At 44.8% G+C, this 18,177-nt stretch overlaps 1 protein-coding gene across 8 annotated transcripts in view; it reads right to left on the bottom strand.

The window, feature by feature from the left end:
• Positions 1-13,578, bottom strand: part of BCL2L13 (BCL2 like 13) — a 64,218-nt gene extending 50,640 nt beyond the window's left edge. Inside the window, exons 1-2 of one of the 8 annotated variants that reach the window (XR_004529082.2) lie at positions 13,129-13,556; positions 3,338-3,508 (exon numbers count right to left, since the gene is read on the bottom strand). Coding sequence is in view for 5 of the 8 variants with exons in the window: in XM_073789287.1 (XP_073645388.1) it covers positions 3,338-3,458 (121 nt within the window). In the remaining 3 variants the exon portion in view is untranslated. Of the gene's footprint in view, positions 1-3,337; positions 3,509-13,128 lie in introns of all 8 variants that reach the window. The other 7 variants (XR_012324632.1, XR_004529083.2, XM_073789287.1 and 4 more) reach the window with 7 other exon arrangements.
• Between the last annotated feature and the right edge of the window lie 4,599 nt (positions 13,579-18,177).

Here is an 18,177-nt window from a genome sequence, read left to right as displayed (position 1 = left end):
GCCTAGAGAAGTTCCTTTCGCATTTGTTTTAAAGCTGGTTTGGTGGTGCTGAATTCTCTTAACTTTTGCTTATCTGTAAAGGTTTTAATTTCTCCATTGAATCTGAATGAGATCCTTGCTGGGTAGAGTAATCTTGGTTGTAGGTCTTTCCCTTTCATCACTTTAAATATGTCCTGCCACTCCCTTCTGGCTTGCAGAGTTTCTGCTGAAAGATCCCCTGTTAACCTTATGGGGATTCCCTTGTATGTTATTTGTTGCTTTTCCCTTGCTGCTTTTAATATTTTTTCTTTGTATTTAATTTTTGATAGTTTGATTAATATGTGTCTCCGTGTGTTTCTCTTTGGATTTATCCTGTATGGTACTCTCTGTGCTTCCTGGACTTGACTATGTCCTTTCCCACGTTAGGGAAGTTTTCAACTATAATGTCTTCAAATATTTTCTGAGACACTTTCTTCTTCTCCTCTTCTTCTGGACCCCTATAATTCGAATGTTGGTGCGTCTAATGTTGTCCCAGAGGGTCTGAGACTGCCTTCAATTCCTTTCATTCTTTTTTCTTTATTCTGCTCCCTGGCAGTTATTTCCACCATTTTATCTTCCAGCTCACTTATCTGTTCTTCTGCCTCAGTTACTGTGTTATTGATTCCTTCTAGAGTATTTTTAATTTCAGTAATTGTGTTGTTCATCACTGTTTGTTTGCTCTTTAGTTCTTCTAGATCTTTGTTAAATTTTTCTTGTATTTTCTGCATTCTGTTTCTGAGATTTTGGATCATCTTTACTATCATTACTCTGAATTATTTTTCAGGTAGGTTGCCTATTTCATCTTCATTTATTTGGTCTTTTAGGTTTTTAACCTTGCTCCTTTGTCTGTAACATATTTTTTTGTCATTTCTTTTCTTTTTTTTTTTTTTTTTTGTATGATTGGTGCTGTATTCCTGTCCTACTGGTTGTTTGGCCTGAAACATCCAGCACTGGAGTTTGCAGGCAGTTGGATAGAGCTGGGTCTTGGTGCTGAGATGAGGACCTCCAGGAGGCCTCACTCCGACTGATATTCCCTGGGGTCTGAGGTTCTCTGTTAGTCCAGAGGTTTGGACTCGGAGCTCCCACCACAGGAGCTTGGGCCTGATATCCGGCCTGGGAATCAAGATCCTACAAGCTGCATGGCACAGAAAAAAAAAAAAAGAAAAACAAAAGGAAGAAAGAAAGACAAAAAGGAGCAGTACAATATCAAAAAATAAAAAACAAAATAAAATTAATAAGATAAAAAATGTATTAGGACAAATAAAACTATAATTGAAACAACTGCAATAAGGTAAAATAAAACCACAGCGGAAAAAAGAAAGAAAAAAAAAAGTGCCTTGGCCTTGGGGGGGTAGTTTAGGCGGGGCGTGAAACTTAGGCAGGGCTGGGGTTTAGGGTAGGGTGGGACTTAGGCGGTGGGGGGTGGGGGTGTGAGCATGGGGCAGAGCCTAGGCAGGGTGACCTTCAGTGTGGGGCGGGGCCTCTGCTTAGGACCTGCCCAGAAGGGGAGAGGCAGCATGTGGAAAGGAGGGCCTCTGGAGTGTGGGGTTCTGGAGTCTGGAGGTAGGGCCCTGAGTGAGCATGTGTGGGTGGGGCTTAGGCCCAGCACATTGGAGGGGGGTCTCAGGGGGGGTCTCTGAGTGTAGAGGTGGGGCCCTGGCTGGGGGTGCAGGGGCGGGGCTTGGGCTCTGCACGGCAGGAGGGAGGCTCCGAGGGCAGAGGATTAGGCCGGGAGCCCAACTGGCTCCCCAGTGCCTGAGTAGACAGGGAAAGTGCTGGCCCCGTTCCCATCCATTCCTTTGCGCCCCTCCCCCACCGTCTCCCCCAGGGTCTCCCCAGTTGCTGCTGGACCCCTAACCGTGGGTGGGTCCCGCTGGGTGGGTGGACCCCTAACCGTGGGTGGGTCCCCTCCCCCAGCCGCCCCTCAGGGGTGCCGGTCCCGGAGGTCCGGCCTTTACTTTTGCTCCCCCTTCCCTGCCTCCCACTCCCTCAGGACCCGCGTGGCTGGAGGGGGCCTGGGTGGGCAGAGGATCAGGCTGGGGACCTCAACAGCTTCCCAGGGGCCCAAGTGGACAGGGGAAACCTGGCCATGCCCCCTTTTGATCCTCTGTCCTCCCAATGGTTCCCCAATTTCCCCCTTCGGGCGTGGGATCCCTTCCCCTCCCCCAGCCACCCCTCAGGGGCTCCTGTCCCATCCGGCCTCCACTTCTCCTCCCCCTTCACTCCCCCTATGCCCACGTCCTCCCCAGTCGCTGGGGGTTCCTCTCGTCCCCTTAGGTGTCCGTGGTCCCCCACTGGTGCCTGGTAGGTGCCCTAGTTGTGAGTAGACATGAATTTTGTGTCGTCCTAGTACCAACACTACCCATTCTTGAGCTAAAATAGCAGCAAATAAATAAGAACTACCTCCATGGCTGTAGTAAAAATCTATGGATAAGAATATTTAAGATGATGATGTTGCATCTTAACGAAGAAGATTAATTCAGCCTCTAGTAACTGTTTCAAGCTTCGTTTGGCAAATTATTTAAAGAAGGACATATACAACTTCGTGATACAAAGAACTGCACTAAAAACTCTCTAAGTCTGATCGACTGTTTACATCTAATATCCCTATTACTATATATAAAATAAACAACAAGGACCTACTGTATAGCACAGGGAACTCTACTCCATATTTTGTGATAACCTATAAGGTAAAAGAATCTGAAAAAAAAAGATATATATGTATATATATATAACTGAATCACTTTGCTGTACACCTGAAACTAACACAAGATTGTAAATCAACTATACTTCAATTAAAAAAAAACCCTAATAGCCTTGAAAAAAGGTAATTTGAGGAACTCAACTGTGTTATAAACTTTAAAAATAATTATATAATTCTAATCTATGGCTTGCTAAGTATGAAATCTCTAAAGGCAGATGGGTTTCTGTTTATTTACATTTTTCCCTGTACCAATGGCAATCATTTAAAATATGGAGCTCTTGGGAATTCCCCGGCGGTCCAGTGGTTAGGACTCCAGGCTTCCACTGTAGGGGCCATGGGTTCAATCCCTGGTCAGGGAACTAAGATCCCGCAAGCCGCATGGTACGGCCAAAAAATAAATAAATAAAATATCGAGCTCTTAAAAAACATGAAAAGTCATGCTTGTGGGAATGGATGAGGGGATGGGAAGGGATGGAGTGGCTCTTATTCTTTAAGAGCCTATTAGTATTATTCAATCTTATAACCAGAGCTATAAGTTACTTAGATACATATAATTTTGCACACATGAAGTAATTATTACTACTTAATACAACCACCACAAGCCAAAGATAATACCTTGGGGTGAAGAAAGATGTTGCTCCTGCAGCTTCTCCAGAGAGAGGAGTCCCAAGTAGCTGAGGACAACATACTTTGTTTCATAGTGAAATCCTAGAGGCACAGTAGTAGAGGACGCCATGGGGTCGGCTGGCAGCGCTCCGGAAAGGTCTACTTACAGATGTGTAAAACCTAAAAACATAAAAGTATTTTTTCAGTTTAAAGTTTATTACAGGGGCTTCCCTGGAGACACAGTAGTTAAGCATCCACCTGCCAATGCAGGAGACATGGGTTTGAGCCCTGGTCCGGGAAGATCCCACATGCCGCGGAGCAACTGAGCCCATGCGCCACAAATACTGAGCCTGTGCTCTAGAGCTCGCGAGCCACAACTACTGAGCCCACGTGCCACAACTCCTGAAGCCCGCACGCCTAGAGCCCATGGTCTGCAACAAGAGAAGTCACCACAACGAAGAGTAGCCCCTGCTCACCGCAACTAGAGAAAGCCCGTGCATAGCAATGAAGACCCAACACAGCCAAAAATAAAGTAAAAATAAATAAACGTATAAAAAAGAAAATAAATAAAGTTTATTACATGCCAGTACATTTTCCCATTGACTCCAACTATTCAACTAAATACCAAAATAAATATTTCTTGGCCTTTTTTTTCTCAGTAATCTTTAAAAAACATAATTTAATTTATTGACAAGTAGGAATTTATTTATTCGGATATCAAATCAAAAGCAAATTTCTGGGCTCCCCTCATGAGGCAGTAGTTAAGAATCCGCCTGCCAATGCAGGGTACATGGGTTCGAGCCCTGGTCCGGGAAGATCCCACATGCCACGGAACAACTAAGCCCGTGCACCACAACTACTGAGCCTGCGCTCTAGAGCCCGTGAGCCACAACTACTGAAGGCCACGTGCCTAGAGCCCGTGCTCCTGAACAAGAAGCCACTGCAATGAGAAGCCCACACACCGCAACGAAGAGTAGCCCCTGCTCGCCACAACTAGAGAGCGCCCGCATAGCAACAAAGACCCAACGCAGCCAAAAATAATAAATAAAAATAATAAAGTTCCCTTAAAAAAAAAAAAAGAAAATTTCCCTTTCTACCTCTCCCTAGTTACTCTATTTTCACCTATGTGGCAAAAACACTAGCTCTGTCCTCTCTTTACCTTCCCCCCAGAGCCAGCATATGTTCTCTTATTTCTTTTACTAGTAAAGCCTACTAAATTTCAGCTACGTCCATGGCCACACAGCTGCAAACAACATTTCCCTGTTTCCTTTACAGCTTCGTGTGCTACAAGGTTAGCCTGAGCCTGAGGAAGAAGAGCAGAAGTTACATGTGCAATGTGGTGGTGGCGGGGGTCTCTCCTTGAAGACTTCCTCTTTCCTCCTCTCTGGGTTTGAAATGTGCATATGGCAGACACCTCACTCTGACATGCAAACAAGGACACCACTCCAGGGGACAGCACGAGACAGAAGGGACCTGGGTCCCTGAATGACCCCGTGGAGCAGAGCTGCCCTGCCCGCCTTGACCACTAGCCTCTGACTCCTATTCAGGCCACTTTATTCTGAATCTCTTCAATAGGTACTTTAACTTGTATCCTAATCAATGCAAGTAAAATTCACTTCTCCATGTGGACTTAACAGCTGTTTTACATACCATGTACCCCCCTTTTTAAAAGACATACTCTCTTAGCAACTTTCAAATATGCAAGGCAGAATTATATACTATAGTCACCAGACTGTACATTACATCCCCAGGACTTATTTATTTCACAATGAGAAGTTTGTATCTTTTGACCCCTACTACGTACCTTAATAGTTGTTTCAAACCAAAATGTCTTATTAAGAAGTTTCCAAATAATTGTTTTCTACTGAAAACAATGATACAGACTGTTTTAAGATCTTAAGAAATATCTGTGCATTGGGCACAAAGGCTTAAGCTCAATCGCCTGCCCTCAGGAGTTTTCTATCAAGTAGAGGAAAACAAAAGCATAGAAACAAATAAGAACAATAAAATTCTGTGATACGAGTCAGTATACATGAGTGGGAAGGGCAACCCAAAACAAGGAACAGGTAATTCTCTCGAGAGAAAGAAAAAAGAAGTGGAGGGCTTCCCTCGTGGCACAGTGGTTAAGAATCTGCCTGCCAATGCAGGGGACACGGGTTCGAGCCCTGGTCTGGGAAGATCCCACATGCCGCAGAGCACCTAAGCCCGTGCGCCACAACTACTGAGCATGCGCTCTAGAGTCTGCGAGCCACAACTACTGAGCCCATGTGCTGCAACTACTGAAGCCTGCACACCTAGAGCACGTGCTCCACAACAAGAGAAGCCACTGCAATGAGAAGCCCGCGCATTGCAACGAAGAATAGGCCCCGCTCGCTGCAACTAGAGACAGCCCGCACACAGCAACGAAGACCCAACACAGCCAAAAATAAATAAATAAAATAAATAAATTTTTTAAAAAAAAGTGGAAATCAGGAAAGGCTTTATAAGGTAAAATCTGAGCAGATCTTGGAACGTGAGTGATTAGTCACCAACTGACCCAGCTGGGGAATGGGACGACGTGAACTTTAGATGTCAAGTAGACCCGGAAAAGGCACAGAAGTGTTTTGGAACAGCAGGGAACAACACAAAAATTACCCACTTGACATGGCAAAGTCCTATGATACAAGGATGGGGCTCACAGTAGTCAGCATGTGGCCTGCCTCGTATGCTACAGGATGCTTGGCAGCTCGGGTTTTATCCTGTAAGCTGGAAAATTATTTTAACCATGTCCATTAACGAACCCGCAGAACTGTATGCAAATTCTGTGCGCATGAGCATTTTTTCTGGAGGGAAAAAAAACCACTCAATTTCTTTCGGTAGCCTCTCAGATTAGATCATGATGCAAAAAAACGCTAGGAACTCTGTAGAACACCAGTAGGAATCACTGAAGGGTTTTGAGCAAGAGAAGCACATGAACAGATTATATTCTAGAAAAATCATCCTGGAGGCAGTGTGGAAGCCAGAACGGAGACTGGAGGCAAGGACACAAGTTAGGGTAATACTGGAAAAACCTGAACAGGAGCGTATGAAGGCACGACCCAGAGCAGGAACACAGGGAAGGAGAAGGGGACACAGGGAAAACTTGCAGATGCGTTTGAAGATCTGTGAACCAACTCAACGGCACTCACCAGGCAGCTGTACAGAACGTGGCGCTGCTCCTACTGCCCAAGTCACACAGTACAGCAAGAGCTGCTTGGGGGAGAGGATGACCAGTTCACTTGGGGGCGTACTGAGCTGTAGAATGCCCACAGCCGGCAAGGTGGAAATGAACAAAACGCTAGACATACAGGCCTTCAACTCAGAACGAGGTCTGCACTGGAGATAGAAAGCTGTGGCCTGCGCAGAGGCGGGTCTACAGCATCACCTACGGAGAGTGGACGGACAGCAGCGACGTCCAAGGGGAGGAAGCGCCAAAGTTTCCAGGAGGTGGGAGAAGGGGTGGCTGGGTTTGAAAAAGCATATTCATGCTTGGAAAAGCAAACATTACCTACTGTTTTCAGATTATAAGGTATAGAAAATAAATCTGAGTAAACCTTCAATCTTCTTTGTATCACTGACTCTCAGTGAGAGGATGGGAGGGAAGAATCACATACCCCCCGCCCCAACCCCGAGCACCACCAGAAGAGGAGCCAGAGATTTTTATTTATCAAAGGGAAAAAGGGTTTTTAAAAAACATGTTGAGAAACACTGGTTTAATCTGAAAAAGAAACCCAATTAGAATTCAAGGCAAAACTACCATTTCAGGGCTGGCCAAAAAGATGAGAAGCTGGCAGAGGAGCCCGCTAAGGTCTGCAGTGGACAGGCAGAAAGGCATAAAGGGGACAGGAGGGTGTGCTCAGAGTCGGGGGAGGCGCTTCGGGAAGAAGGCAGTACAAACAACACACCAAAAAAAATGCAACGTCAAGATGATGTCCCCGACAGGATGGGCTAATCTGACTGGCAGGGCAACGGCAGAGGCCAGGGACGTGATGAGCGAATGGAGGACTTCCCTGGTGATGCAGTGGTTAAGAATCCGCTTGCCAATGCAGGGGACACGGGTTCGAGCCTGGTCTGGGAAGATCCCCCATGCACCACAACTACTGAGCCCGAGTTCTAGAGCCCGCAAGCCACAACTACTGAGCCCACGTGCCACAACTACTGAGCCCAAGCGCCTAGAGCCCGTGCTCCACAACAAGAGAAGCCACCTCAATGAGAAGCCCACGCACGGAAACAAAGAGTAGCCCTCGCTCGCCACAACTAGAGAAAGCCCGTGTGCAGCAACGAAGACCCAATGCAGCCAAAAAATAAAATATAAATTAATTAAAAATAAAAAGGAAGAAATGAGCAGAAAAGAAAAAAAAGAGTGAATGTAAAGTGAATCAGTAGAGAAAATGGGTTTTAGTCTATTCTTTCATGGTTTGAAGGGAAGACAAGAATGGAGGCTGGGGAGAGAGACAAAGGGTCTGAGAGTTCATTAATTTTGTTTTGTTTTATATACAATGAAAGAGACTTAAGCACGTTTACATTCAGTGGAGAAGCCAATGAGATATAAATAGAGAGCAAGGAATAAATGATTAAGTTCCAAAAGAGAGGAGAAAAGAGCAAATCAGTAACAAAATTTAACGTATAAAAAGTCTCAGAATTTTTTGGTAACAGGAAAAAAGAAGTACTCATCTTCTGAATAATGCTTTATATTTTAAATATATTTTATATTTAAAAAAATTGATGTTCTAGAATTTGTTATAATCAAATTTCCTGTATTTATCCATGCACCCCAATGTTGGCTGCGTACTATTTAAAGTAGCCAAGACATGGAAACAACCTAAATGTCCACTGATAGATGAATGGATAAAGAAGACGTGGTGGCAATAATGCCATTTGCAGCCACATGGATGGACCTAGAGATCATCATACTAAGCGAAGTAAGTCAGACAGTGAAAGACAGATACCATATATCACTTACACGTGGAATCAAAAACAGGACACAAATGAACCCATCTACAAACAGAAACAGACTCATAAACATAGAAAACAGACTTGCGGCTGCCAAGGGTGAGGGAGGTGGGGGAGGGATGGATTGGGAGCTTGGGGTTAGGAGATGCACACTATAATATCAAGGATGGATAAACAACAAGGTCCTACCGTAGAGCACAGGGAACTACAATTTCCTGTGATAAACCATAATGGAAAAGAATATGAAAAAGAATGTATATGTGTGTGTGTGTGTATATATATACGTATAACAATCACTTTGCTGTACAGCAGAAATTAACACAACATTGGGAATTCCTTGGTGGTCCAGTGGTTAGGACTCGGCGCTTTCACTGTCGTGGCCCAGGTTCAATCCCTGGGTTGGGGAATTAAGATCCCACAAGCCTCGCAGCCAAAAAAAAAAAAAAAGAAAGAAAAAGAAATTTACGTAACATGTAAATCAACTATATTTCAATAAAACAAAATTTTAAAAAAATTTCTTGTATTTATCAAAAATCCGTATCTCTTAAGACACTTTTAGTTACACACCAACCCAGATGCTACAGACAAAGCACAGTTTACCAAGTATCCAAACTGGATTTTTAACCTAGTGCTCTTCAAACTTTCTTACAAATCCCTATCAACTAACCATAAATACCATCTTTTTTTCCTTAAATTTTATTTATTTATTTATTTTGGCCGTGTTGGGTCTTCATTGCTGCACACTGGTTTTCTCTAGTTGTGGCGAGCAGGGGCTACTCTTCATTGCAGTGGCTTCTCTTGTTGCGGAGCACAGGCTTCAGTAGGTGTGGCACGTGGGCTTAGTTGCTCCGTGGCATGTGGGATCTTCCCAGACCAGGGCTCGAAGCCGTGTCCCCTGCACTGGCAGGCGGATTGTTAACCACTGAGCCACCAGGGAAGCCCCATAAATGCCATTTTAATCATGGATTTCATGATTCTCCACTATAAAGTTCTCAGCTCTAGTACACGTTACTATCCATACGTCCACACAGTTGGTGACTGCTTCCCTGACACTCAACCATTCTCAAGGACTCACACTAATGGAGAAGCTGACCACACATACTTCCATCATTTAAGTTTAGTGCATGGTCTTTAGGCTTCAAATTTGTCTCTGACGTTCCAGTCATAAACAAACGAGACCCGCAGGATATAACATCCTTCCAACTCCTCTAACTTCACCTGAGCTGCCAGCTTATAGCAGCGAAGCAGCTCGTTCAGGCCTGTGTTTAGGTGATGGGGCAGGCAGACCTCAGAAACACTACTATGTGTCTACAACACAGGGAATATAGCCAGTATTTTATGATAGCTATAAATGAACTATAACCTTTAAAAACTGTGAATCACTATGTTGTACAACTGTAACATACAACATTGTACATCAACTATACTTCAATTAAAAATAAATAAACAGAAAGAAATGCTATCACAGGTCTCGTGCATTTGTATTAAATTACGATTTCTCAAAGGCACTGAAAAGATGCCAAGTGTGCACTCTGCAGCGCTGCTGCAGGGTATTCTGGGGACAGAGGGCATCACCCCCTCTGCACACTCGGTGGTGACTAATCTGCATACTGCACAAAGAGCTCTTGCATCTCTATAAGATACCATAAATAAATCGCCTCTGCACGAGACCTCTATTGCTGAAGCACCTTTCCACGTGTTGTCACAGTAATCCTGCACACCAGAAGGAAAAGATAACAGTCTCAACTTTATTGATGGACAAACAAGAATAGACAATTTATTTGCCCAAAATCGTAACAGCTAGTTAACAGTGCAACCACCTGGTTGAGTACATCCTCTTCCGCTCCGAACTCTTAGGCCTTAACTGTATTCATTCAATACACATCTCCTGCAAGCCAGGCAACGTGCTGGGTGAGAGGAACACAGAGGTGGAAACACTAACACTAATGATAACAGGAAAAAATGGTAGAAAAACAAGGCAATTTCCCAAATATCAGACACCCACAATACCAAAAGAAGCAAATTTGTCAATTTTCAGAACGGGACAGGGGGGCAAAAAGGAAAAAGACAGGTTAAAGAAAAAGTAAATATGATCTGAGACCACCACCCAGAGCTTTCCTGGAAGCAGGGGACCAGGCTCAGGTCCACCCCACTACTTACTCACCAACCAGAGGACATTTCATGCCTAAGACAGCTCAAGCTTCCTTTTAAATGATGAAAAAGACATAGCTACTTTTACTCTTTAAATTTTATCTAGAACCCTACAGAATTCAAATTAGGTATAAGTGTTCTTGGTATCAAGAAGTGATTAAATACAAGAGTGATCTTCAATATAAAAACTCCTGCTTTTTACACAATTCTAACAACCTACTGAATACAGCTGTGTTACCCAGCTGTTTCTTTCTCTGCCTTACACCTTTAATTTGCTCTTCTCTCAAGTTACAGGTAGCTGTCAGCCAGATGGACAGCCTGAGGAAGCTCTGGGTAACTTAATCCTGTGTTTATACATCCATTTGGTGGCATCTCCGAAACATCCACGATCCTTCAGTAACAAATGTAATATCCACAATCTTACAATAAATCGTCTTTTTTTAAAACCAGATTTCTATTCTGAGTACCAGTGCAAATCCCAGGATGTTAATAGATAGTACTGTGGGAATTAGGCACATTTTATGAACGGTAACCAGAAGGTATACAGCAACTATTAAATTCTACTTTAAATTCTTATGAAAAGCAAATCTGCAGCAACATGAGTTTTTTGTAGTTGTTTCCCAACCTTGTCTGATCATAATCATCTTGGAGGCTATTAAAAACAAATTTCTAGGGCTTCCCTGGTGGCGCAGTGGTTGGGAGTCCGCCTGCCGATGCAGGGGACACGGGTTCGTGCCCCGGTCAGGGAGGATCCCACATGCCGCGGAGCGGCTGGGCCCGGGAGCCATGGCCGCTGAGCCTGCGCCTCCGGAGCCTGTGCTCCGCAACGGGAGAGGCCACAGCAGTGAGAGGCCCGCAGACCGCAAAAAAACAAAAAAACAAATTTCTAGCACCCACATCAGAAATACTAACTTAGAATATCATACCTATATTCTATTTCTTAACCCCATAGAACCACAGCAGAAAAATATTACAATCTAACATGATGTAATTATTTCAAGAAGCTTTGTATTTAGACTATCTCCTCCCACTAAAATAAAATTGTAATAAGATTGTTAAATTGTAATAAAATTGTAATAAAATTGTAATAAGATTGTTAAATTGTAATAAAATTGTAATAAGATTGCAGGGTGCCTGGTTCCATCCCTGGTCGGGGAACTAGATCCCGCATGCATGCTGCAACTAAGAAGTCCACGTGCCGCAACTAAGACTTGGCACACCTTAAACAGACAAATAAATAAATATGTTAAAAAAAAAAAAAAGAACTCTTGGGAATTCCCTGGCGGTCCAGTGGTTAAGACTGTGCTTCCATGGCAGGGGGCGGGGGTTCCATTCCTGGTCCGGGAACAAAGATCCCGCATGCTGCGCAAAGCGGCCAAAACAAAAAATAACTCTTGGTGACCACTTATTTGGAATAAGATATGCATCAAAATCAAGTTTGAAAAAACTATGATTAAAAAGCAGGATGGTGGTACTGTGATTGGTTAAAACTGCTGCTTTGTATGTCTAAAATGTTTCATTAAGAGAAACATGTTCTTAAAACAATACTTATTGTTGCAAATCACTTGTCCTAAAAGCTGAGCAAGATAGGTAGTAAATATTGACTAACTGACGGGCTAACAAGCACCTTTTCTCTACAAAACGCCTTGGACTCAACCGTCTGTATCCCTCAACCGAACTCAATTACTGGGGTACGGTCCTCCGTAAGAAAATCCATCCTTTGGAAAAAAAAAAAATACTGAGAATGGTACTTGACCAATCAGAGTAAAAGAATTTTCAAAGTCCCTAACGGCCTATTATCAAACGAAGAATATTCCATAGTGGTTTAAAGATTTTCAATTTACAGTGTACATTTATTTATCCCGCGATGTACGTGAGGTATAAGCAGTTCACCACCTACACGAACACTTGCTTAATTTTCTGGGAGACTGAAGACAAGAAGGTACTAGAAGGGTGTGGCAACTCATCCAAGGTCACACAAGTCAGGGCAGAGACCAGCATTCTGGTTTACACCAAACCTCCCGGGGAAATCGCACTGACAGTTTCGCTGGAGGACTTGCTTGTTTTGCCCCACGTCGCAAAGAAACAGGGGAGAGGGGAGACCGTCAGTTTCGTTAAGAACTTGTACAGAAACCGGGCGCTGGCTGCACGGGTAACCGCGCGCTCGTGCGGGCATCGGGCCGACTCCGCAGGGCGGCGGCCAGGGCCCAAGACAGCGGGCCCGAGGCCCCGGCTCCCAGCGGGGAAGCCCCATCTCGGAAAGTCCCGGCACGAAGGAGAGACACTCGGGGTCGGCCTGGGATGGTGGAAGAAAGACCAAAGGAAGAAACGACCTAGCGCGAACCGTGCCTCCTCTAAGGGTGGCAAAAACGAACACGTGAAATAATAGCAACAGCAATGACAGCGGCGTCGGAGCCGCCGGGAGGGGCACCGGGAACCTTGGGTTGAAGCCGCGGCGCGGCCGGCTGGCGGGGACCCAGGCCGCGAGCCCCGCGCACGCACCCCTCGCCCGAGGCCCACGCCCGCCGACCCGCGCCCGGACGCGTCTGAGGGGCAGCGGAACGGCCTCGCGCCCTCAGCCTCTCACTGCCCCCCATCTCCCGCGTCGGCCTCGGGATGCCTCGGGCGAAGCTGGGAAAGGGCCCGGCGAGGCCTGCCCGCAACCCCGCTCCCCTCACCTGGTCCAGGCCCGTGTCCCCGAAGAGGTGAAAACGCGGCGGCGGCGGCGGCTCCGCACAGGATCCCACAGCGGCGGTGGCGGTGGCGGTGGCGGCGGCGGCTCCGACCCGCGGTCCTAATCTACCGCCGCCGCCATGTTGGCGGGTGAGGTCACCCGGCGTGCTTCCGTCAGCGCCGGCGTCGGGGCGGGGAGCCGGGCGCGCCGCCAGGGCGGATCCGCCTTTCCAAGAGGAAGCCCGGACCACGGAGTCCTGGAGGCCTCTTGGCGCAGGTGTGAGCCGGAAGAGCCGCTCTCTCCCGGCCTGCTTGCCTCTTGGGGAGCAGCTCTATGGTTCCGGGCGGCGGCGGCCGGGGACCGCTGGGAAAGAGGCGGACTCGGACGGGCCCACCGTCGTGGGTGCGGAGGCTGGCGACGCTCGCCGGAGGAGCTGTAGGCGAGCCGGCTGACCGAGAGTGGAGTCCCGGGAGCTGCGGCGCCGCAGCGCCGGGTGGGGGGCTGGGCCTTGAGGGTACGGAGCGGGCGGGGGAGCGGGGCGCCGTAGCGCAGCGAGGAAGGAACGCATCTGCAGCTGCCACTGGGAGGCGGGGCGGTGTCTCCACCGCGCCCTGGAGGAGCCACTGTGTCCGGGCGCCTGACATGGTCGGGCGGAGGAGCTGAAGGCTGCCTGAGGACAAAAGGCCGATGGGCAGTGCCTGCTAGTGGGGTCAAGGGTTCTTTCTGGGGTGACGAAGATGTTCTCAGGGTGATTGTGCTGGTGGTTGCGCAGCTTTGTGAATACACTCACTTGAAGCCATTTAATTGTACTCCGTTGTACATTTCAAAAAGGTGAATATCTCAATACAGCCGTGAAAAAAGAAGTGATAAAAACCTGAACTGATAATGAGGGTGGGTGGCGGAATCCGAAAGAAGGTTGGAGCTCCGAGGCTTTGGGCCCGAGTGACTGAGAACTCGGGTGGTGCTGTTCATAGTGAAATCGGACAGATTTGCCAAGGAGAGACTTAGTGAGCTAAGAAAACTATCAATAGTTCCCTAATAGTACCTATTAACCAGGCCATATTAAATCCCCCCGATTCTCCAAGTAATGGCTCTTATAGTTTTTTTTAACATCTTTATTGGAGTATAATTGCTTCACAATGGTGTGTTAGTTTCTGCTGTATAACAGTGAATCAGCTATACGTATACATATATCCCCATATCCCCTCCCTGTTGTCTCCCCCCTCCCACCCTCCCCTCTAGGTGGTCACAAAGCACCGAGCTGATCTCCCAGTGCTGTGAAGCTGCTTCCCACTAGCTATCTGTTTTACATTTGGTAGTGTATATATGTCAATGTTACTCTCTCACGTCGTCCCAGCTTACCCTTCCCCCTCCCCGTGTCCTCAAGTCCATTCTCTATGTCTGCGTCTTTGTTCCCGTCCTGCCCCTGGGTTCATCAGAACCTTTTTTTTTTAGATTCCATATAGTTTTTGATTTAAACCAGGATCATGCATTGCATTTGGTTGTTAAATCTTTTAACAGTCTTCTAGTCTTAATTTTTAAAAAGTTGACTTTTTGAATTATACAATGGAAATTAGCAATAAAAGAGAAGCTGACCGTTGTTACATGTGACCATATGGATTAATCTCAAAAGCGTTGAGTCGAAGCCAGACATAAAAATGTACCTACTGTGTGGTTTATATGAATTTCAGGAACAGGCAAAATTAATCAATGGTTATAGAAATCAGCACTGTCGACTGGGAGTGTGGGATTGACTAGAAAAGAGCTTTCTCTCTAGGGTGATGGAATTAGTCTATTGTGGTGATCACACAGGTCTCGGAACTCATCTAATTGTACTTTGTAGGTCTATGCAGTTCATTGTATGTAAATTCCAAAAAAAAAAGTCATACGGAATAATTCTGTGTAGTTAGGTTGCCAATTTGATATATGGTTAAGTAAATTTCAGATTGCTTTCAGTTTTAGGGTTTGCTTTTTCCCCCTTTTTTAATTTTTTGAATAAATACCACAAGGATAGCATATGGCCCAATGGAACAGAATAGAAACTTCAGAATGGTCCACTGATTTTCAACAGAGACAATTCAATGATGAAAGAGATAGTCTCTTCAGCAAATGGTGTAAAATATATAATGCTTTTACAAAACTTAATCACAAGCAGTTCGTGGGTTTTGGGATTTTTTTTTTTTTCTGACGGATCTTATGAGTGACACAGAGACCTAGACTGTAGCCTAATGTGATAATAAAATCTAAACTCTAGATTCCACTCATTCTCATTCATCAGTTATTGAATGCCTACTATGTATGTACCAGGCAGTATGCTGGATGCCGGCAAAAACCATGACATCCCTCTTGTGAAGCTGACGTTTTCGTTGGAAAACCAGATAAGAACATAGAAATGAAACGAAAAAAAACAAAGTAGTTTAAAATTGTGGCATGTCCTGAAGTAAACAAACAAGGGACAAGAGTAGAAGATTAAGGTGACAGGGTGTTGATGCAAACCTCTCTCCAAGGAGGGGATATTTTAAGTTGAGACCTAAAGACTGAAGAACAACCCAAGGGGCAAGTGCAGGAAAAGATCTCAGGCAAAAAGCTAGAGAACCAACCAGTAAAGCTTGGAGCTGGTGAGAAAGGGAGGAGTGATGAGGTCAATGGGCAGGGCCAGCTCCTCCAGAGCACACAGGAGCCACCAGGGGTTACAAATTAGGGAGTGATTAGAGACCAGCGAGGTTTTAAATTACTTTCTGCTGTGCGGAAAACTGGTTGGAAAAGGCTAAAAAGTGCAAAGCACGTAAGGTAGACTTCCACTGCTTTCTGCCACCATTTGTCTTTTCTTTTAAAAATTAATTCCTCAACATTCAAAGACATGCTTTTCATCTACCTCCAGTTTCTGCACTCCCCAGCAGACAAACTGAAGCCTTACCTTATCTATTCTAGTGACTCAGTTTCCAAATAAACCACAGACTGAGGCCTTAGCTTGGGAGCAGGTAAATCCAGGAGCACGCAAACCTTCTCTTAAGTGACTAACCTGAAAGGAATTTAGGTCGGCAGTTTTGGTGACACCGTAGTCAACAGGCTTATCTGGGAGTGGGATTTTCGGAATTTCTCTGAAAAGCTGTTTTAGTAAAACTTCTTCACAAGACCTAAGCTAGTATAGGAGGAAATTGGATTTGGAAAACTACTAACTAGTTAATCTTTGCATGGGCTCATGATAACTTTTTCAGTTGTGCTTCACTCTGTGAAGCTTACCACGTTCTTACCAGATAGCACCTGGCCTGTTCCTCGGTGAGTCAGCAGAATACTGCAGAAAGCAGTTGTAAGAGCGCTGGCATGGGGGAGAGGGAAGCAGCACAAAAGGCGATGTTAAGTGTGCCTGTAACACTCTTGTATTTAAAAAATGAAGTCCTAAGGCAGATGTGACAAATGTTCATTGTCAACTCTGGGTGGTGGTACATGGTACATAGACATTTGAATTCTTTGTACTTTGCTGTATTTTTTAATGTCTGAAAATAATGATAAATCATAAAAATCAGCACTGTTTTCCAAAGAAGCGGAAGCACATTGATCTCTGGATAGTATCACATCTCTTCCAGACATTGTTTTCATAAGTGATTAGACATGTATTAGATTGAGGCTCCCAGTCTTTAGCCTCAGATATTTGCAGAACACTGTAAAAATAAACAGGAGGAGGACTTCCCTGGCGGTCCAGTGGTTAAGAGTCCACGCTTCCACTGCAGGGGGCATGGGTTTGATCCCTGGTCGGGGAAATTCTGCATGCTGTACGGTGCAGCCAAAAATAAATAAACGGGAGGAAGGACTGTAATCCAAACGAGTGAATACCACCTCATCCTGACCTAGCTTGCTGGAGGCATGCATATGCCTGTCTTCTGGGATGATGAATGAAATCATTAGTGCAAAAACTAGTTAGATGAGAGAAACAAGCCTACTATCTGGTTCAGTTGATTAGACTACCGATCAAATTGCGATCAAATGCATGGATTTCTGTCGCCCTGTTAGGTTTACTGTTTTGTGGCTGAACCCTTCCCTTATCCAACACCACCACTTTTCTCAAATACGTGTACCAACTTGTCATACGCTACAAAGAACAGTGTCCACTAGCACAGCTGGACAATAATTTGGCATCTGTATTAAGAGCCTTAAAAATGGGTGTGCCATTCCCATTAAAAGGACATGCAATGCACTGAGGACACGATATCACACATGTACTTCTCCTGTAATGCAGCACCTGAATGTAATTATGAGGAAACTATCAGATGAAACCCAATTGAGGGACTTTCTACAACTGGCCAATTCAAATGACTAGTACTCTTTAGAAACGTCAGTATCAGGAAAGACAAAGTTTGAGGAACTATTCCGTATTAAAGGAGACTAAAAAGACAAGGTAATTAATACAATAGGTGATGTTGGATTGGATCCTGGATCAGAAAAGAAAATATTGCTACGAGGAATACTAATGGAACATATGGCAAAATTTGAATATGGACTTACTAAATTTCCTGAATTTGACGATATACACCCTTAGTCTTATGAAACACACACTGAACTATTTATTGACTCATGCAATTTTATATATATATACATATGAAAGTGATAAAGCAAATATAGCAAAATATTAATAGTTGGTGAATCTAGGTGATGGGAGTTTATTGCACTATTCTTACAACTTATATTTGAAATTCAAAATAAAAAGCTAGTAATAAAAATGTGTGTACCCTTTGGCCCATAATTCTATTATTAGGAATCTATCCTAAAAATAAGTTTTCAAAGTATTTTTTCTTTATAAAACGTGGGCTCGAATTTCTCCCTTAATTTTCTGAATAATTTTCTGTAAATGGATCCTGGTAATGATGTTGAAAAATTCACATGCTCATTCAGAATTACAAATAAATTCTGTAGGTAGTCCACCCTAAAGAACGTGGAGCATACCTCCTCACTCCTTAAGTGTGGGCTGCACATAGTACATCTTTCCAAAGAGTAAAGTATGGAAAGGGGAAAAAAAGAGTAACTTTACAGTGGAGAAACCTGACAAGCACTGCTT

Source organism: Tursiops truncatus, chromosome 11 (assembly GCF_011762595.2).
Source record: "Tursiops truncatus isolate mTurTru1 chromosome 11, mTurTru1.mat.Y, whole genome shotgun sequence".
NCBI classification, from domain to species: Eukaryota; Metazoa; Chordata; class Mammalia; order Artiodactyla; family Delphinidae; genus Tursiops; species Tursiops truncatus.
This window is presented reverse-complemented; position numbering and strand designations above follow the sequence as displayed.